This window comes from Bubalus kerabau, chromosome 5 (assembly GCF_029407905.1).
Source record: "Bubalus kerabau isolate K-KA32 ecotype Philippines breed swamp buffalo chromosome 5, PCC_UOA_SB_1v2, whole genome shotgun sequence".
Taxonomy (NCBI): domain Eukaryota; kingdom Metazoa; phylum Chordata; class Mammalia; order Artiodactyla; family Bovidae; genus Bubalus; species Bubalus kerabau.
Window position 1 is genome coordinate 69,546,516 of NC_073628.1, and position 19,090 is coordinate 69,565,605.

Here is a 19,090-nt window from a genome sequence, read left to right on the forward strand (position 1 = left end):
GTTGATTTTTAACAAGCTGTTTTTTTTTCTTTTTTTTTTTAATTTTATTTTATTTTTAAACTTTACATAACTGTATTAGTTTTGCCAAATATCAAAATGAATCCGCCACAGATGTTTTTCTGGAACTCTCTTGCTTTTTCCATGATCCAGCGGATGTTGGCAATTTGATCTCTGGTTCCTCTGCCTTTTCTAAAACCAGCTTGAACATCAGGAAGTTCACGGTTCACGTATTGCTGAAGCCTGGCTTGGAGAATTTTGAGCATTACTTTACTAGTGTGTGAGATGAGTGCAATTGTGCAGTACTTTGAGCATTCTTTGGCAGTGCCTTTCTTTAGGACTGGAATGAAAACTGACCTTTTCCAGTCCTGTGGCCACTGCTGAGTTTTCCAAATTTGTTGGCATATTGAGTGCAGCACTTTCACAGCATCATCTTTCAGGATTTGAAATAGCTCTACTGGAATTCCATCACCTCCTCTAGCTTTGTTCGTAGTGATGCTTTCTAAGGCCCACTTGACTTCATATTCCAGGATGTCTGGCTCTAGGTCAGTGATCACACCATCGTGATTATCTGGGTCATGAAGATCTTTTTTGTACAGTTATTCTGTGTATTCTTGCTACCTCTTCTTAATATCTTCTGCTTCTGTTAGGTCCATACCATTTCTGTCCTTTATCGAGCCCATCTTTGCAGGAAATGTTCCCTTGGTATCTCTAATTTTCTTGAAGAGATCTCTAGTCTTTCCCATTCTGTTGTTTTCCTCTGTTTCTTTGCATTGATCGCTGAGGAAAGCTTTCTTATCTCTTCTTGCTATTCTTTGGAACTCTGCATTCAGATGCTTATATCTTTCCTTTTCTCCTTTGCTTTTCACTTCTCTTCTTTTCACAGCTATTTGTAAGGCCTCCCCAAACAGCCATTTTGCTTTTTTGCATTTCCTTCCCATAGGGAGGGTCTTGATCCCAGTCTCTTGTACAATGTCACGAACCTCCGTCCAGGCACTCTTTCTATCAGATCTAGGCCCTTAAATCTATTTCTCACTTCCACTGTATAATCATAAGGGATTTGATTTAGGTCATACCTGAATGGTCTAGTGGCTTTCCCTACTTTCTTCAATTTAAGTCTGAATTTGGCAATTAGGAGTTTATGATCTGAGCTACAGTCAGCTCCTGGTCTTGTTTTTGCTGACTGTATAGAGCTTCTCCATCTTTGGCTGCAAAGAATATAATCAATCTGATTTCAGTGTTGAGCGTCTGGTGATGTCCATGTGTAGAGTCTTCTCCTGTGTTGTTGGAAGACGGTGTTTCACCAGCCTCATAGAGGTCTCAATTCAACTTCTTTCCTTTCAAGTCACTGGACTTTGTTTCTTACACCTGACACAGCCCCTGAAACCTCTAGATCCAGTACACCCATATCTTCCTTCACATTTGTTCTTTTACTTCAATTTCAGCCTCTGAAATTTACCCCATCTTTTTTCTAGATCATAAATGCATTTAAGACATTTTTGTCAGAATTATTTGGCATTTTGTGCTGAGGAGTTTTTTAAAGTATTTCCTTTGACATTTTCCCACAAATATAAATCCATAATTCAATTTTGATTTAGACGTTTTGTTTAAAGGGGTTGCATGGGAAGAGATTTTGCTTATCTCTAAAAATTCCAATGAAACAACATTCATTTTCTTCTTTCTGAGAAGCTTATATTCCAACTACCAAAACTGACATGTAAAAATATAGATATTATAATAAACAACACACTTTGGTTGAAACAAGAACATATTTACCAATAATATATGGTTGTACATTGCTTAATTACAAATATAGTAATATAGATTAAATTATATAATTAAGAATATAGTATATATAAGAATATAATATATACATATAATTATATATAAGAATCAAAGAATTAAGTTGTTGTAAAGAGGCTTATTAGGAAGAACTGTTTACAGTAAAAAAAAAAAAATTAAATTTGCATCTTGAACTGGCTAAGCAGAGGGAAAGGACAATTCTGTAATGACAAAATTCATTGTGGTTGAAATTGAGCATGACATATTTAGTTTATCACACACTGAATATCAAAGATATCAAAGGGGAACAAAGAGAGCCTAAATGGAGAATATATTTTATAGAGTACTGAAGCCTAGGTGGGTATTGTATGATTGTAAAGGGCTTTAAAAGTTAGGCAATATACATTTTATATGAAAGTTATTAGGTATTATGCAATAAGAGATAAATTCATTTTAGGAAGATTAGCTTGGAAGCACACAAATGTAATAAAATGACAAAAAGAACAGGTACAGGGCCTCCAGAAGCTAGATCTTATTTAAATTGATACAGAAAGGGATGAGTTGATATCCATCAGTATAGATAACAAGGATAGTTGTGTTAGGAGAGAAGAAAATAAGGCCAGAGACATTCAGTTTGGAGAGATGCTTATCACAGAAATGCAGACATGTCAAAAACAGTTCATACCATAATTACATTCTGGTTATATGAATAGATGGACATTGGATTTGGACAAGTTATGTTTTCTTTATTTAATTGAAAATATGATTTAGATATGAATAGTGTCACCAATAGAAACATTAAAATTTTATTAAATTATTTAAATAATATAATTTCTTTTTGTTTTCAAGCTTTCAGTATCCAACAGAAACATTTTATTGTTTTTTTTAAATGGATGAGAAATTGGTTATGAATTATTAAATTAAGATAATTTTGAAAATGTTTATCACACACTGAATATCAAGAAAATCATATGAAATGCTAAAGATAAATAAATGAATACAAGCAAGAACATTCACAACTTCACCTTGAATATGCTTTTTCTAGCTTCTTCTCTTTTTTTGTTCTTAATTTACCCATTCATGTGATATTTATATTTAGTTTGAAATATTAGGGTCAGAGATGAATGGATCTATGAAGGGTAAGATAAAATGGCCTCTTCATGAATATTTTACTTTTAGAAACTTCTATTTATATTATTTACATTTTCAAATTTGGATTCATCATTAACATATTTCAAGACTAATAAAGGTTCAGAAAGTTTTAATGTGAAAACTTAAGCATAAACACTATAAACTGATTAAGGTACTTTATGATAATAAAATGGTGAAGTAAATAAATATATCTTCTCCCTCACAGCATGTATAATGTAATGAAGTATACAGATGATTGGGTAATAATGACTTGGTATAATGAATATTATGCTGGATGAAAACAAGGGTGTTATAAAAGCACATAGGAGAGACCATTGCATTTGTGTCAATATTCCTCAGTTATACTACTTAATAGACTGAACTTTCACATAATAAATACTTTCCAAGTTTTATTAACTTATCATGTAAGTGATTCAATTGGCAAAATAGTTCAGGTTCTAATTTGGAGGAAATTAAACATGAATTCTATTTTTTAAATAATATATTCCCTTAATATACAGTAAAATAATTGAGTTGTATTTCTCACATTTCACATCCTGAATGTTGCCTTTTTCTTTTCATATTTTATGTCATAAGATGGAAAACGTATCTATCAGTTTTTCTTTAACTATACTATTCAATACAGCACAAATGTGGACAAAATGTTTCAGTTGCAGATTTTTCTGTGTATACTGTTCAATTAAAAGAATTACAGTTTAGTTGGACTGAGGCTTTCTGGTTTGACGTTGTCCCACTTAGTACTTTTTGCTCTTGTTGTTTGTACTTTTGGTGTTCAGTTCAGTTCAATCGTGTCTGTCTCTTTGTGACCCTATGGACTACGGCATGCCAGGCCTCCCTGTCCATCACCAGCTCCCAGAGTTTACTCAAACTCATGTCCATTGAGTCGGTGATGCCATCCAATCATCTCATCCTCTGTTGTCCCCTTCTCGTCCTGCCTTCAATCTTTCCCAGCATCAGGGTCTTTTCCAATGTGTCAGCTCTTTGCATCAGGTGGCCAAAATATTGGAGTTTCAGCTTCAACATCAGTCCTTCCAATGAATATTCAGGACCGATTTCCTTTAGGATGGACTGGTTGGATCTCCTTGCAGTCCAAGGGTATCTCAAGAGTCTTCTCCAACACTACAGTTCAAAAGCATCAATTCTTCAGCACTCAGCTTTCTTTATAGTCCAACTCTCACATCCATACATGACCACTGGAAAAACCATAACCTTGACTAGATGGACCTTTGATGGGGAAATAATGTCTCTTTAAAAAAATGTGCTGTCTAGATTTTTCATAACTTTTCTTCCAAAGAGTAAGCGTCTTTTTATTTCATGGCTGCAGTCACCATCTGCAGTGATTTTGGAGCCCCCCAAAATAAAAGTCTGCCACTGTTTCCACTGTTTCCCCATTTATTTGCCATGAAGTGATGGGACCGGATGCCATGATCTTAGTTTTCTGAATGGTGAGCTTTAAGCCAACTTTTTCACTCTCCTGTTTCACTTTCATCAAGAGTCTCTTTAGTTCTTCCTCACTTTCTGCCATTCCTGCCAGAGATGCTCAGAGGGCTCAAACAAATCTTGTGCACACCAGGACCCAGGGACCCCACAGAGACAGAGACAGAACTGTGTTTGGGCATCTCCTGAGGAGATACGGGTCAGCTGTGGTCTGCTGCAGGGACAGGCACTCTGGGTGTGGGTATGGCATAAGTCCCCTCGAAGGAGGTCGCCATTAACCCCACTATAGAGCTGCCAGAACGTACACAGGACTTTTGGTGTTATATCCCCATATTGTCAGGAGTAACAATGACCGGGACATACTTTGAGTTCTGTCACTTACTAGCTAGTTGACTTTCTGCTGCTGCTGCTGCTAAGTCCCTTCAGTCGTGTCCGACTTTGTTCAACCCCATAGATGGCAGCCCACCCGGCTCCCCCATCCCTGGGATTCTCCAGGCAAGAACACTGGAGTGGGTTGCCACTTCCTTCTCCAATGCATGAAAGTGAAAAGTGAAAGTGAAGTCGTTCAGTCGTGTCCAACTCTTCGCAACTCCATGGACTGCAGCCCACCAGGCTTTTTCGTCCATGGGATTTTCCAGGAAAGAGTACTGGAGTGGGGTGCCATTGACCTTCTATAAGTTCTAATTAATTAAGCTTTTTACAACTCATAGCTTTAAACACAGATTGGGATAACAAGGGTCCGTACTTCAAGGTGTAGTTGAGAATTGGGAGAGTTAATGAAATGGCTGTAAATGGACTGTGTACTTGACAAAACCTCGGCTAATATTGTCTTTAAAATATCACCTACATCTTCAACTGCTTCACTCACTTTTTCATCATCCTCCTACAAACTGAAAGTTTTAGTAGATATGTGAATTCAAGTTCATAAAAATAAAACGTGTGTGTATATATGCATCTATAGGTTTATAGATGTGTATCTATATACAAATGTGATATATATATATATGTGTATATACACACACACACACATATATGTGCTTATTCACTTCAGTTGTGTCTGACTCTCTGTGACCCCATGGATTGCAGCCCACCAGGCTCTTCTGTCCATGGATTCTCCACGCAAGAATACTGGAGTGGGTTGCCATGCCGTCCTCCAGGGGATTTTCCTCACCCAGGGATTGAACTCGGGTCTCCTGCAGCTCCTGCATTTCAGGCAGATTCTTTACCACTGTGCCACCAGGGAAGCCCATATATATGTATACATATACATAAATGATGCTTCTTTGGGAGACTCATAGCCAAGGGACCTTTGACAATGATATCCTGTTTCTGAGGATGTGATATTATTTCCAATAGTGAGACTATTGTGTGATGAGCCCCAGGTCATGTTGTCAAGGCTGAGATGGACACAGCAGCAGAGCTGGAGGAGAGTGAGTGACAGCATATTATTTGGCATCATTTGTCTGTGACTGTGCTAATAATCAGTTTATGATTGTTTAAATGGCTGTGGGCATTTAATCCCAAATTCTCATTCAGTTTAAAGTATCAGGGTTGAAAAAGAACAAATCTATGAAGGCTGAAATGAATAATGAATGAAACAAATAATACTTAACTTCAAAAACAGACTGAAGTTGTGTTGTTTAGATTTTAAAATTCAGATCCACACTGCACAGATTCGGAAAGCCAAAAAAGATTAGAAGGTTGGAAAAAAGGACCTTTGAAATAAGATTATTAGCGCTCAGAGAGGATTTAACTGTGAGAGAAGGTAATTGTTTTTGTATCAACATATGTTCTAATACCTCAGTGCAAACTGTCATGCATCAGAATATATGTACCAAGTTTGAAAAATATTGTTTGTTCAGATTTTTTAGTTTTCAAATTAATACAGAGGCCATCTTAATCATGCTATCAATAACTAGGTCCATATGATAAAAGTGAGATAAAGAGTAAGATTATGCATGTAATCCACAAATTGTTGAAGATAAAGTGACAATTTCCACTTTCTAGAGGAAAGTAGCATTTGTAATAAAGAAACTGCATATGATATTATTTCTTTGAAAGGTAATGGTAGTTATAATCATCATCATAAGAATAAACATTTACATTTATTTATCATTTTTTCTGTGCACAGGTACTCTTTTAATGGATTTTCTTGCTATTTCCCTTTAATTCTTACAATAGCGTATATTTCATTCCCATTTTCCATATGAGTCAAGGAAAATAAGGTTCACTGATAGTTTAGCTCCCAAAAGATGACTGAAGTCAATAGAGTGGGCTGTAACTCAAGTACCTCATTTTATATAATAATTTAAAGTTATCTTTTATCTTTGATGCTTTATCTTAATCTTTGATGCTTTCTAGTATGACAACAAAAAGATATCTTTCCTTAATTCATTTTTCCTTACTATTAGACACACATTAAAAAGTTAGATTTGGTTCCAGTCCTTTTTCATTGTAATACCTAATACATATATATAATTGTGAAAGTTGTTGAAACTATGACTCTATGTATTTTTCAAATTGTAAAATGGGTTTAAGTTTTACATCTACTGTTGAAGGATTAAAAATAACAAAGTGACTGGCCCATGATATGAGGGTAATTCAGTAAATAATTTATTAATATAACTGTAACATTGTAGAATTCTAAAAGTAGGCTTTAGGGTTTTGGTTTATTTCTCTGGTAGCTCAGCTGGTAAAGAATCTGCCTGCAATGTAGGTAACCCCAGTTCGATTCCTGGGTCGGGAAGATACACTGGAGAAAGGATAGATTACCTTTATTCTTGGGCTTCTCTGGTGGCTCAGCTGGTAAAAATCCACCTGCAATGCAGGAGACCTGGATTCGATCCCTGGGTTGAGAAGATCCCATGGAGAAGGGAATAGCTACCCACTCCAATAGAATTGCCTGGAGAATTCCATGGACTGTATAGTCCATGGGGTCGCAAAGAGTTGAATGCAACTTTCACTTTCACTTTTCGTTCTGTGTGTGTATGCCCAAAATTTCTATTTTAGGGCTTGCAAATTTAGCATACATTGTGGGCACAAGGCCCCAAATGTATATTAATTCAAAGCTGTCTGCTGCTATACAGACATTTTAACTTCTCTCTGTCTTCTTCTGGACATGTTCTTAAAGGTTCATGGCTAACTGGTATTTGTGTGTGTGAGTGCCCAGTCACTCAGTCATGTCTGACTCTGTGCGAACCCATGGACTGTAGACTGTCAGGCTCCTCTGTCCATGGAATTCTCTAGGCAAGAATCCTGGAGAGGGTTGCCACATCCTTCTCCAGAGGACCTTCTTGACCCACGGATCAAACCCGTGTCTCTTGCATCTCCTGCACTGGCAGACAGAAGCCCTAAAGAGCCCCTAATAGCTATTGTGGTTGTTAATTTTCATACAGAACTTTAAACAGTGCCTGTGTACATAACAGTTCTCTGAGACTGCATGTTTTATTTTAATTAAAATGAAATATTATTGGTATAATACAAAAAGAAAGTGAAGTGAAAGTCACTCACTTGTGTCCAACTCTTTGTGACCCCATAGACTATACAGTCCATGGAATTCTCCAGGCCGGAAAACTGGAGTGAGTAGCCATTCATTTCTCCAGGGGATCTTGCCCACCCAGGGATCAAACCCAGGCTCCCTGCATTGCAGGCAGATTCTTTACCAGCTGAGCCACCAGGGAAGCCCATAAAGAGAAAGATAGTCGCTAAGTATGTGCATGGGGCTTCCTTGTTGGCTCAGACAGTAAAGCGTCTACCTGCAATGCAGGAGGTTGAACCTAGGTTTAATCCCTAGGTTGGGAAGATCCTTTGGAGATGGAAATGTCAACCCACTCCAGTACTCATGCCTGGAAATTCCCATGGACAGAGAAGCCTGGTAGGTTACAGTCTATGGGGTCACAAAGAGTCGGACACAACTGAGCGACTTCGTTGACTCTTGCCTAAATCTGTTTGCCACTCTTTACTGCACACAGAATAAATTGAAAACCTAAACAAAATCCTGCCTGATCTGGCCACTACTTAGTTCACAGTCTAATACTGCATCGATATGCTCTTTGCTCCAGCTCTACTCGCTCTCATTTAGTTCCTGAAAACAAGACCCTTCCTACCAAGTCCTCTGTACATACAGCTCTTTTAGTGCAATGCTCTTTGCTTTGACCACACTGGCTTTGTCTTTGGGGCTGGATATTTTTAAAAGAGCTTCCTGGGCCCTGCTTCTAGGGATTCATACAATATGTCTGGGTGGGGTCTAGGAATCTATTTTACCCATCCCTCTTAACACTGCTGATGGAAAGAGAATGCAAAAGGTGAGAGTTATGAGTTAATTTGATTTGGGGCAAAATGAGGACTAATAGTCTGGGAGTAGCATTTCAGATAACTCTGAGAGCTGCTCTGAAGAGGTAGGAGGGGAGGTCAGTGTTATATATAATTTTAGATAAGGAAGTCCATGCAGTCAAGCATACATTTTGGCCAAGGCTTGCTGCTTGTAATGAAGAACAGATGCCATCTTTAATGATTTTAGTGCTTTTCTGCATATGAGGAGATGTGAGAGTTGGGCCCATAAAATCATCTTTTGAAAATATCTAACTCTCTGAAGGGCTGTTCTGCCAGTTTTTCCCAGAGCACAGATGCCTCATTCCTGAACTTGACCCTCTGAAGGGTTGTTCTGCCAGTTTTTCCCAGAGCACAGATGCCTCATTCCTGAACTTGACCCTCAGCTCCTTTAAAGGGGGCTGTTGAAGATCAGTGGCTGCAGTGACTAGTGACTTGGTCCTTGTAGAGGCAGATGGCAAGTGCCAATTTTTAGTTGGCAACATCATTCAAAACTATAAGACCAAGACAATATCTTCTTTGATATTCTTCATAACAACAATATTTTAATACTAGCATTTCATTCATATTGTTGCATTATGGGCAGCTACCATGTGTGGGGGCTCTGTGACGATGGGATTTGTTACATCATTTCATCCTGACAATACAGCAACAGGCAAACTGAAGGTGAGCTTCTGAGATTCATAAAGCTGTACACATTCCCCAGCGTCATGCAGAATCAAAATCTGAACCAGTGTTTCTTTGAATTCTAAAGTCTTCGCTCAAAGAGACTAAAGTGACTTGTCCCCAGTCACCAGGTAAAGTCTGTCCTAGAAATCCAGTGTTCATACTTCTGGTCTAGTGCTCTTTTGACACTCACATAATGTGTGTTCTGTGGAGAAGAACAGATTTTAAATACACAGAGAAGGACTTCCCTGGTGGCCCAGCGGTTAAGACTTCGCCTTCTAATGCTAGAGGTGTGGGGTTTAATCCCTGGTTGGGAGCTAAGATTCCCCTATGTCTCCTGGCCAAAAAACCAAAAAATAAATAAATAAAACAGAAACAATTGTCACAAACTCAATAAATGGCTTTAAAAAGGAACTACTTTTTAAAATTTCTTTAATGAAGAAAGAAAGAAAGAATGTTGTTGGTGAACAGAGACAAGTGAACCAAACTTATGTCTAATCTCAACTTGGTTTGCTACCTGATTTCTCAAATATAAACATGCTATAGGCTTTTAACTAATTATATTTTTTTCCAAAAGTTTAACTTAACTCTGGAAGGTATTTTATTTTTGTAATGCAATCACATAAAAGTTTTTTTTTTGTTTGTTTGTTTGTTTAGAAATTAGTTTCAATGCACTTACTTCCTGATAGATAAGGAGTTTTTAAACCCCTTGAATCACTTCATATCATTGTCATTATCAATTCATTAACTTTAATACTGTCTTCCCTTCGTTTTTTTTCTATACTTCTATAATTTGTATAGTTCCTTCACTTTAATTTATATTCTCTCCCTCCCTTTACACCTTCTCTCCCTTTTCTTTCCTATTTCCTTTGCTTAGTAAATATTTATTGAAGTGCTATTAAATAGTTATTAGAAACAATGACACATGTTTGATAAAAAGCAACAAAGGACATACTTGCCTGCCAGGAGTTCATCTTTCAAATTGCATCTTCTAAACCTAACCCCAGTAGACCTTAAATAGTTTATGTGCATAAAAGTTATGTATGAGAATAAAAATGTGGCATTACTTTGTTTTAATACTTAAGTATAAAAGAAAGGATTGATGCTTTTGAATGGTGGTGCTGGAGAAGACTCATGAGAGTTCCTTGGACAGCAAGGAACTTAGACTACTCAATCCTAAAAGGAAATCAACCCTGAATATTCACCGGAAAGACTAATGCTGAAGCTGAAGCTCCAATACTTTGGCCACCTGATGCGAAGGGCCAACTCACTGGAAAAGACCCTGATCCCAGGACAGATTGAAGGCAAAAGGAGAAGGGAGTGACAGAGGATGAGATGTTAGATAGTATCACAGACTCAGTGGACGTAAGTTTGACCAAATTCTGGGAGACAGTGAAGGACACCGAAGCCTGGCATGCTATGGTCCATAGAGTCACAGAGAGTCGGACATGACTTAGCAACTGAACAACAACAAAAAAGAAAGGGAGTTTGAAAAAATACTTCAGTAAAGTTTAGTCGCTGTTGTGTCCGACTCTTTGTAACCCCATGGACTGCAGCACACCAGGCTTCTTTAATGTGGAATATATTTCTCTTCAAAAATTTGTTTAAATTTTAAAACTACAGTTAAAGTTTACTTTGTCAGAGAAAAAAAGAGAACTACATGATCTTTTGGATAAAGTGAAAACCCATGTACAAACGTGAAATTTGCTCCACTTTCTATTTTTTTTTTTTTTTAGGCCAGGTTTTTATTTTATTTTTTTGCTTTACAATATTGTATTGGTTTTGCCATACATCAACATGCATCCGCCACGGGTGTACACTTGTTCCCATCCTGAACCCCCCGTCCCACCTCCCTCCCCATACCGTCCCTCTGGGTCATCCCAGTGCACCAGCCCCAAGCTTCCTATATCCTGCATTGAACCTGGACTGGCGATTCGTTTCTTATATGATATTATACGTGTTTTAATGCCATTCTCCCAAATCATCCGCCCCCCCGCCCCACAGAGTCCAAAAGACTGTTCTATACATCTGTGTGTCTTTTGCTGTCTCGCATACAGGGTTGTCGTTACCATCTTTCTAAATTCCATATATATGCGTTAGTATACTGTATTGGTGTTTTTCTTTCTGGCTTACTTCACTCTGTATAATAGGCTCCAGTTTCATCCACCTCATTAGAACTGATTCAAACACTGCCTTCACAAGATTTTACTAGTAGTAATGAATAATTATTGAATTTTGTTCCTTTAAAAATCTATTCCCTACCTGTGAAGTAATTAAAAAAGAAAAACATAGGTAATAGGGAATAAAGGACAAGAAGCAGCAAGGAAGGAAACACATGTAAGCTCTTCTGTCCTAGGGAACAGGAGCTTTGACAGCATACTGAGTTATCAGTATTCATACATGACAAGCTGAAACCCACGAACCTACAGTAATGCATTCCTTCAATAATGCATCTGCAGGGGATGTGAAAAGAATTGGAAAAGGCTGAAAAAGTCACTGCTTTTCTAAAGTGTCCAAATGAGTCTTTCTATGATACCCTAGTTTTGTGAGCTCTGTCTATAGACTTGGGTCTATTTAATTCAATTTTTTGGTTTGTCCTTATGATTTGGAAACACAATGAGAGCTTACAGTAAGAGATGGATTGGCTCAGAGAATTTATGCTTTGATTCTAGGGAAGAAAATATAATGTTCAATCCAGATAGGGTATATATTTTACATGCTTTATATGAGATAGATATAAATAGGGCTACAGAGAGAAAGAAGACACAGAAATAGGGAAGAAAGAAAGAAGGATAGAATGGAAGGGAGGGAAAAGAGAGAAGGAGAGAAAGAAAGGAGGTAACAAGGAGAGAGATTAATTCATTGAGAGTGAATTGATGAAATAAATATATCAGTAACTGCAGATAACAAGTCAGTAATAATTTCTGGATTCTGAGACTGAATACAGAAATCATGAATCAAGCTATTTCCTCAGTGAGAAAAAGAAAGCTTTTGTGTGTGTGTGTGTGTGTGTGTATATATATACCAGAGGAGAAGAGATGCTTACATAGATGTATGGCTAACCAAGTGCCAATCATTGCTATTTCACAACCCCTGAGCAGCCTCCTGGGCGAGTTTTCTAAGAACTTATTTTTAAAGTATCATGGGAAAGTTAGAAATGATTTTAATAGGTGTAGTTTCCCAGTTAGTGTTTTTCAGGGCAAGAGACAATTAGGAGGAAAATATTTTGTGTTTTTGTTGAGCTTAATTAGGTTTTACCTTCTATTCTAGGTCTATAGAAAACAGTTGCATTTAGGGACTCTGGAAAAGAAAGGTTTTTAAAATATACATTTACTGAGATTTGTATATAGATTGAATTGTGCAGATGTCAAGAATATGTTGTGTAACTCCACCTCCTGCATCTTGGGAGTTAGGTCTTCACAACGGTATGAAATATGAAGTTTAATGCTTTAACTTTTCACTGAAAAATATGCACATTGAGAAAATGTTCCTTTAATTTGTCTGTGCATTTTATCTAATATTCATTAAGTATTAGAGCATTGTGATCTCCCAGCATTCTGCTAGGCCCAAGATCTAAAGCTGCAACCAAAGCATATATGATTTTGGCAAGTTGAATATTATACTTAATGGGATAAATGGAGTATAAACAAGTAAGTACACGATATAACATTTTAAGTGGAAAAAGGCACTATAAAGAAAAATAAGTAAATATTATGAGTAGGTATAAAGGAGTTATTCAATTTATTTGGAAAAAAATAGGGAAGAGCTTCCTTAAAAAAAAAGTGTTATATCACAACAGGAGAATAAGCAAGGACCAAAAATGAATATATAACTCAAATATTGTTCTGAATGTGATAATAAATTGTTCTGACTGATTATTTACACATTCATATCTATATTTTACTGCATATACAAGTTCGTTAAATGGTAGCAATGTAATGTCTAAAGGATTGGGTACAATATATACAATTTGTAGAAAATCTTATGTGTACTGAATAATCAACACTGGAAAGGCATAAAAACACCAAAAAATATACAATTTTTGGTGTCTACTGTGACGCATGCTCTGTACAATAGTCAAAACACATGCAGCCAGTCTGAGGCAAACTATTTCTCACAAGAACTTAATATGGAAAATATTACTAACTTGAGTGCTAAGTCACTTGAGTCATGTTGACTCTTTCCCACCCTATGGACTGTAGCCCTCCAGGCTCCTCTGTCCATGGGATTCTCCAGGCAAGAATACTGGAGTGGGTTGTCATTTCCTCCTCCGGGGGATCTTCCCCACCCAGAGAGCGAACTCCCATCTCTTGTCTCCTGCATTGGTAGGTGGGTTCTTTACCACTAGCACTACCTGGAAAGCCCTTTGCTAACTTAGGTCATTCAACATTTCCATTATTTTGCAGATAGTATGAGAAAGTAGCAAGATAAAATCAAAGAATTGTCTGATTACACAGCCACATGCTTTTCCTTAATTATTTTACTGAGATTTTAAACACACTAAAAGAATTTGAATAATGTGGGAAAAGAGGAAAAGTGAGATCTTAAATTTGCATGAAGATTAGCCTGATTTCTAAATACAAATTTTAAAATGTTAATTATTCAAATCAAACCCATTCAACTAACACACTTAACCCTTATTAAAAGAACTCGTAGTTGGTTTTAATGAGATATTTTCAACAATTTTCTTGAGCAGCCTGGAAGGATAAAAATCAAACATGTTTTAATATTTTCCCTCTCAGTGGGTACTTGTTCTTTCAATGTTGATGGAACCCTAGGATTTAAATCCATTGATTGAATATTTAGAGTTGTTTTAATTTCATTTTTTACTTTCTATTTAGGATTCCTGCTGCATAGTGCTCTATGAAGCTAAGAGTGAATGAATGAACAATCGTCATTTATGCACTCTAATTCTACTGCAGATATTTAATGATAAAACATTTTATTTCCTTTTGTTGGATATCATTTCAAAACTATAACAAACCCAATTATATTCACAATCAGCTTCCAAGGACACTAATGAGATGCCATGTAATCTCTTCAGAAGATATTTCATGCAATTTTCCAGTTCAAATCAAATGTATCGATCTTTAATCTTATTCAATGATGAATGAAATATATATATAATTTAAATATATAAATATTATATAAGTATATTTATATTTTTTCAACGGTGAACTACACAGATTTTTTTTTTTAATCTCAGTTAAATAACTGACTGGAAAGGTCCTAAGAACGTAATAGTGAAGCTTTCAGACACAAGGTAACTTGACTTTAGGATACACACACACACACACACACACACACACGAAAGCTTTTGTATTAATACAGTTTCCTTTTGTTTTCTGTTTCTAGAACTTCAACTTACTGGCTCACTCGCATCCAGTCTTTTCTCTACTGCAATGAGAACGGCCTTCTGGGCAGTTTTTCAGAAGAGACGCACTCCTGTACGTGTCCCAACGACCAGGTGGTCTGCACGGCCTTCCTGCCCTGCACGGTGGGCGACGCGGCCGCCTGCCTCACCTGTGCCCCAGACAACCGCACCCGCTGCGGCACCTGCAACACGGGCTACATGCTGAGCCAGGGCTTCTGCAAACCCGAGGTCGCCGAGTCCACCGACCACTACATCGGCTTCGAGACTGACCTGCAAGACCTGGAGATGAAATACCTGTTGCAGAAAACCGACAGGCGGCTGGAAGTGCACGCCATCTTCATCAGCAACGACATGCGCCTCAACAGCTGGTTCGACCCCTCCTGGCGCAAGAGGATGCTCCTCACCTTAAAGAGCAACAAGTACAAGTCGAGCCTGGTCCACATGATCCTGGGTCTCTCTTTACAGATCTGTTTGACGAAAAACAGCACCCTGGAGCCCGTGTTGGCCGTCTACATCAACCCCTTCGGAGGCAGCCACTCTGAGAGCTGGTTTATGCCTGTGAATGAAAACAGCTTCCCCGACTGGGAGCGGACTAAGCTGGACCTCCCCCTGCAGTGTTACAACTGGTCGCTGACTCTGGGGAACAAGTGGAAGACGTTTTTTGAGACCGTGCACATCTACCTGAGGAGTCGCATCAAGTCAAACGGCCCCAATGGCAACGAGAGCATCTACTACGAACCCCTGGAGTTTATTGACCCATCCCGGAACCTGGGCTATATGAAAATCAATAACATTCAAGTGTTTGGCTACAGCATGCACTTTGACCCGGAAGCCATCCGGGACCTGATTCTGCAGCTGGACTACCCCTACACTCAGGGATCCCAGGACTCAGCACTTTTGCAGCTTCTAGAGATAAGAGACCGTGTAAATAAACTCTCCCCACCTGGTCAGCGTCGTCTAGATCTCTTCTCTTGCTTGCTTCGTCATAGACTCAAGCTGTCTACTAGTGAGGTGGTGAGAATCCAATCTGCTCTGCAGGCGTTTAATGCCAAATTGCCAAACACAGTGGATTATGACACAACCAAATTATGTAGTTAACCATACATGTCAAGCACAACCCAAAATCTTGAAGGAGTTTTTACAGTGCTTTTGTGGAACAGTTTATGTTTGGAAGAGTACCTTTAAATTGTCTTTTCAATATCTGTCTTATATCCGTCAATAACGTTGGATGGCAATTTACACACATGGACTTGCTGACAATGAATATATTATACTGCAGTTTTGGTTTCTGAATGAAATAAATACTGACACCAGTCTAGAAGACATTCTACTTTTTACAATAAATTTCATTTGTAATTTTATATGTTCCGTGGCAATGCTTTTGTGCATTACATCCTCTAGAGGGAACATAAAAAGATACCAATAAAATTTTGTAGCTGAACAGTTATTAAAAAGAAATGCTGTGGGATTCCTTTTTTCCATGAAATGAGTTCTATTTTGATATAGCTTGTTAGAACCTGGGGAAAATTCCCAAGATTTTTTAATTGAAACATTTGACGGTTCCTTTCAAAAGCCTTTAGGGAAAACCCAACTAGGTAGAATGCCTAGCATTAATGCATTTTTATGGTTAACAGCATAATGGCAGTGCTTTATTACCTATACTTATAAACCAGACACCATCATTATTAAAATAGACAACTTATTTCTCAACTAAATATCTAAACATTCTGGCAAACACACAGAAAGTCAGTGTGCTTATAAGTACACATGGAGAAAGTAAAGCCTTCATTTTCTCAGCAACTTGCTTTGTCATTCTCTTTCTACATTCTAATAACCAGCAATCAGCATACTCTACACACTTATTTTCATTTCAAGTATTAAAAGCCTAGTTATTCCAGTACTTTAGCAATGTCAATAAGATAACATTTCTAGAAATGATAAATTGTAATGTGCTGGCGTAAAACAAATGGTCAAATAACTAATTCAAGTGTAAATAGACATTTTTTCCTCTCAGAGAAACTAGTATCATTAAAATACATTTTGCAGTACAATTTCTTTCAATACAAACTATTTTTAGTCCAAAATATTTGCTTGAAATTCCATATTACCAATATATAATATTAGATATGTGGGGCTTCCCAGGTGGCACTAATGGTAAAGAACCTGCCTGCCAATTCAGGAGACATAAGAGATACAGGTTCAATCCCTGAGTCAGGAAGATCCCTTGGAGGAGGCCATGACAACTCACTCCAGTATTCTTGCCTGGAGAATCCCATGGACAGTGGAGCCTGGCAGGCTACAGTCCATTGGGTCTCCGAGTTGGACACGACTGAAGGCACTTATCACATACAATATTAGATATATAATTAATGTTTTTAATCTAATGAACTTAAGTTGCGTTTTTGTTTAGATATATGAATGTGTTTGTAAAGTATGGTGATGCTTTTATCACTCTGCTCTTATTTAAATATTTCATAAACATTTCTTATAATGTTAACCAATGCACTGTCCAGCCCAGGTTTCCTGTTGAGGTCATGAAGTTATTTCTCAGAGCACAAAGAAGGGAATCTATGACATGATTGAACATAGTAAGACTGATGATGAAAACATCACATCCACATTCTGGATTCTTAAGCTGTTTGTTTAGATTCCAAAGCATTTTAAGAAAAGGTAGCTCAGACATTGCATACCAATTCAGTCACCATAAGTATGGCATAGCCTTCTAACCCCTGCCTGGATAACTGATTTTCTTTCTATAATCATCTGATTTTTTCCCCTTACTTTTGCTATTATCATAAATCAACTGAAAATATACACAATTATTTAACACCAGTTTTCTGATGTCATAGCAGATATACTTTTTATTTAATTCTGACAACACTAGGCTATAGATTATCATTCCCATTTTCTTGGTGGAAGAAAAACAAACAGAGGCTCAGAATGGTTTGTCAAATTCCCCAAGATCACAAACCAATAAGTTAAAAAATCAGCCTACCAACACAACTTTTCTGGAATGAATTGTCTTCTTTTCAGTGTGCCACTGAGATTTAAATGAACCATCCTATTTCTGTATTTAATCTCATTACATGGACAGGTTTATGGTGAAACAAGAATCATTTATAAAATTGAGGTCTAAATCATTATAAAACACATACCTTCACAGTACACTGGAATAGTTAAATAAACCAGAATGTATCATCCAAAATTGATCACCGACAAAATGACCAAGCTTATCGAAAATAGATAGACCATATATTTAAAAAGACATTTGCTTATAAAAGTCAGAATTGCAACTAAGGCTTTTTCCAGAAGCATTTTTGAGGCCCAGATGTCCAAAGTCACTGATCTCAGAAACCACCTGAGCAATGTATGTGGTCACCAGTGGACTCAGAACAGCAACCATTCTTGGAACCTAAGCAAAATGTCAGCAATCCTACTTTTATTGCTCAGCTCACTCTGTGCTGATGGGCTTATGATAGAGAAGCTCCTATGGCTAAAGGTAAGGATATACCTGGCTAGGGTGGCTAGGGGTTTATCCTGAGACTTGGCATGTGTTGCCACAGAAGGCTATTGAAAGATGATTAATCATCTTCATTCTGTCTTGGTAACAACCTCAGTGAATATTCAGTATCTCTGACTACATTTTTCCCTTGAAAGTGGAAAAGTAATATGAATGTCTTTCTCTGACTGTTGGGTCTAACATGAATAATATGAATACAATGTAAGTAAACCTACCAAGCAGATTCTAAAGCACTATACAGATTTAAAGGATAAGTGATCAACATCTTTTAATATTTTTGTTTCTCATATGCTACCAGTAAAGTCAAACAAGCAATAGACAATATAAAATATACTTAATTCAACATTTGTTTGTCAACATATGGGAAAAATGCTTTATGATATTGAAAAATTTTAATAAAATTAATTTTATTCAAAATCTTACTTAGACCAAAAATTGAAAAATCATATTTTAAAAGACAGCATTTGATTTCTTTTTTTTGATATTTCTAATGTAAGCTTCTAAATTAGCAGTTGCTGCTGCTGCTGCTGCTAAGTCACTTCAGTCGTGTCCAACTCTGTGTGACCCCATAGACGGCAGCTACCTGGCTCCCCTGTCCCTGGGATTCTCCAGGCAAGAATACTGGAGTGGTTTGCCATTTCCTTCTCCAATGCATGAAAGTGAAAAGTGAAAGTGAAGTAGCTCAGTCGTGTCCGACTCTTAGCGACCCCATGGACTGCAGCCCACCAGGCTCCTCCACCCATGGGATTTTCCAGGCAAGAGTACTGGAGTGGGGTGCCATTGACTTCTCTGAAATTAGCAGTTAATTGACCTTAAAAAATTCAGTGAAATTT

The 19,090-nt window shown here is 37.4% G+C and overlaps 1 protein-coding gene across 4 annotated transcripts in view; it reads left to right on the forward strand.

Annotated features, from left to right (window-relative positions):
* The window catches only part of BRINP3 (BMP/retinoic acid inducible neural specific 3), a 463,816-nt gene extending 447,611 nt beyond the window's left edge, over nucleotides 1–16,205 (forward strand). For 2 of the 4 annotated variants that reach the window (XM_055581853.1, XM_055581854.1), the window contains one exon: nucleotides 14,719–16,205. In XM_055581853.1, coding sequence (XP_055437828.1) covers nucleotides 14,719–15,835 — 1,117 coding nt within the window. In that variant the 3' untranslated portion in view covers nucleotides 15,836–16,205. The remainder of the gene's footprint in view (nucleotides 1–14,718) is intronic. The other 2 variants (XM_055581851.1, XM_055581852.1) reach the window with 2 other exon arrangements.
* The last annotated feature ends 2,885 nt before the right edge of the window (nucleotides 16,206–19,090 follow it).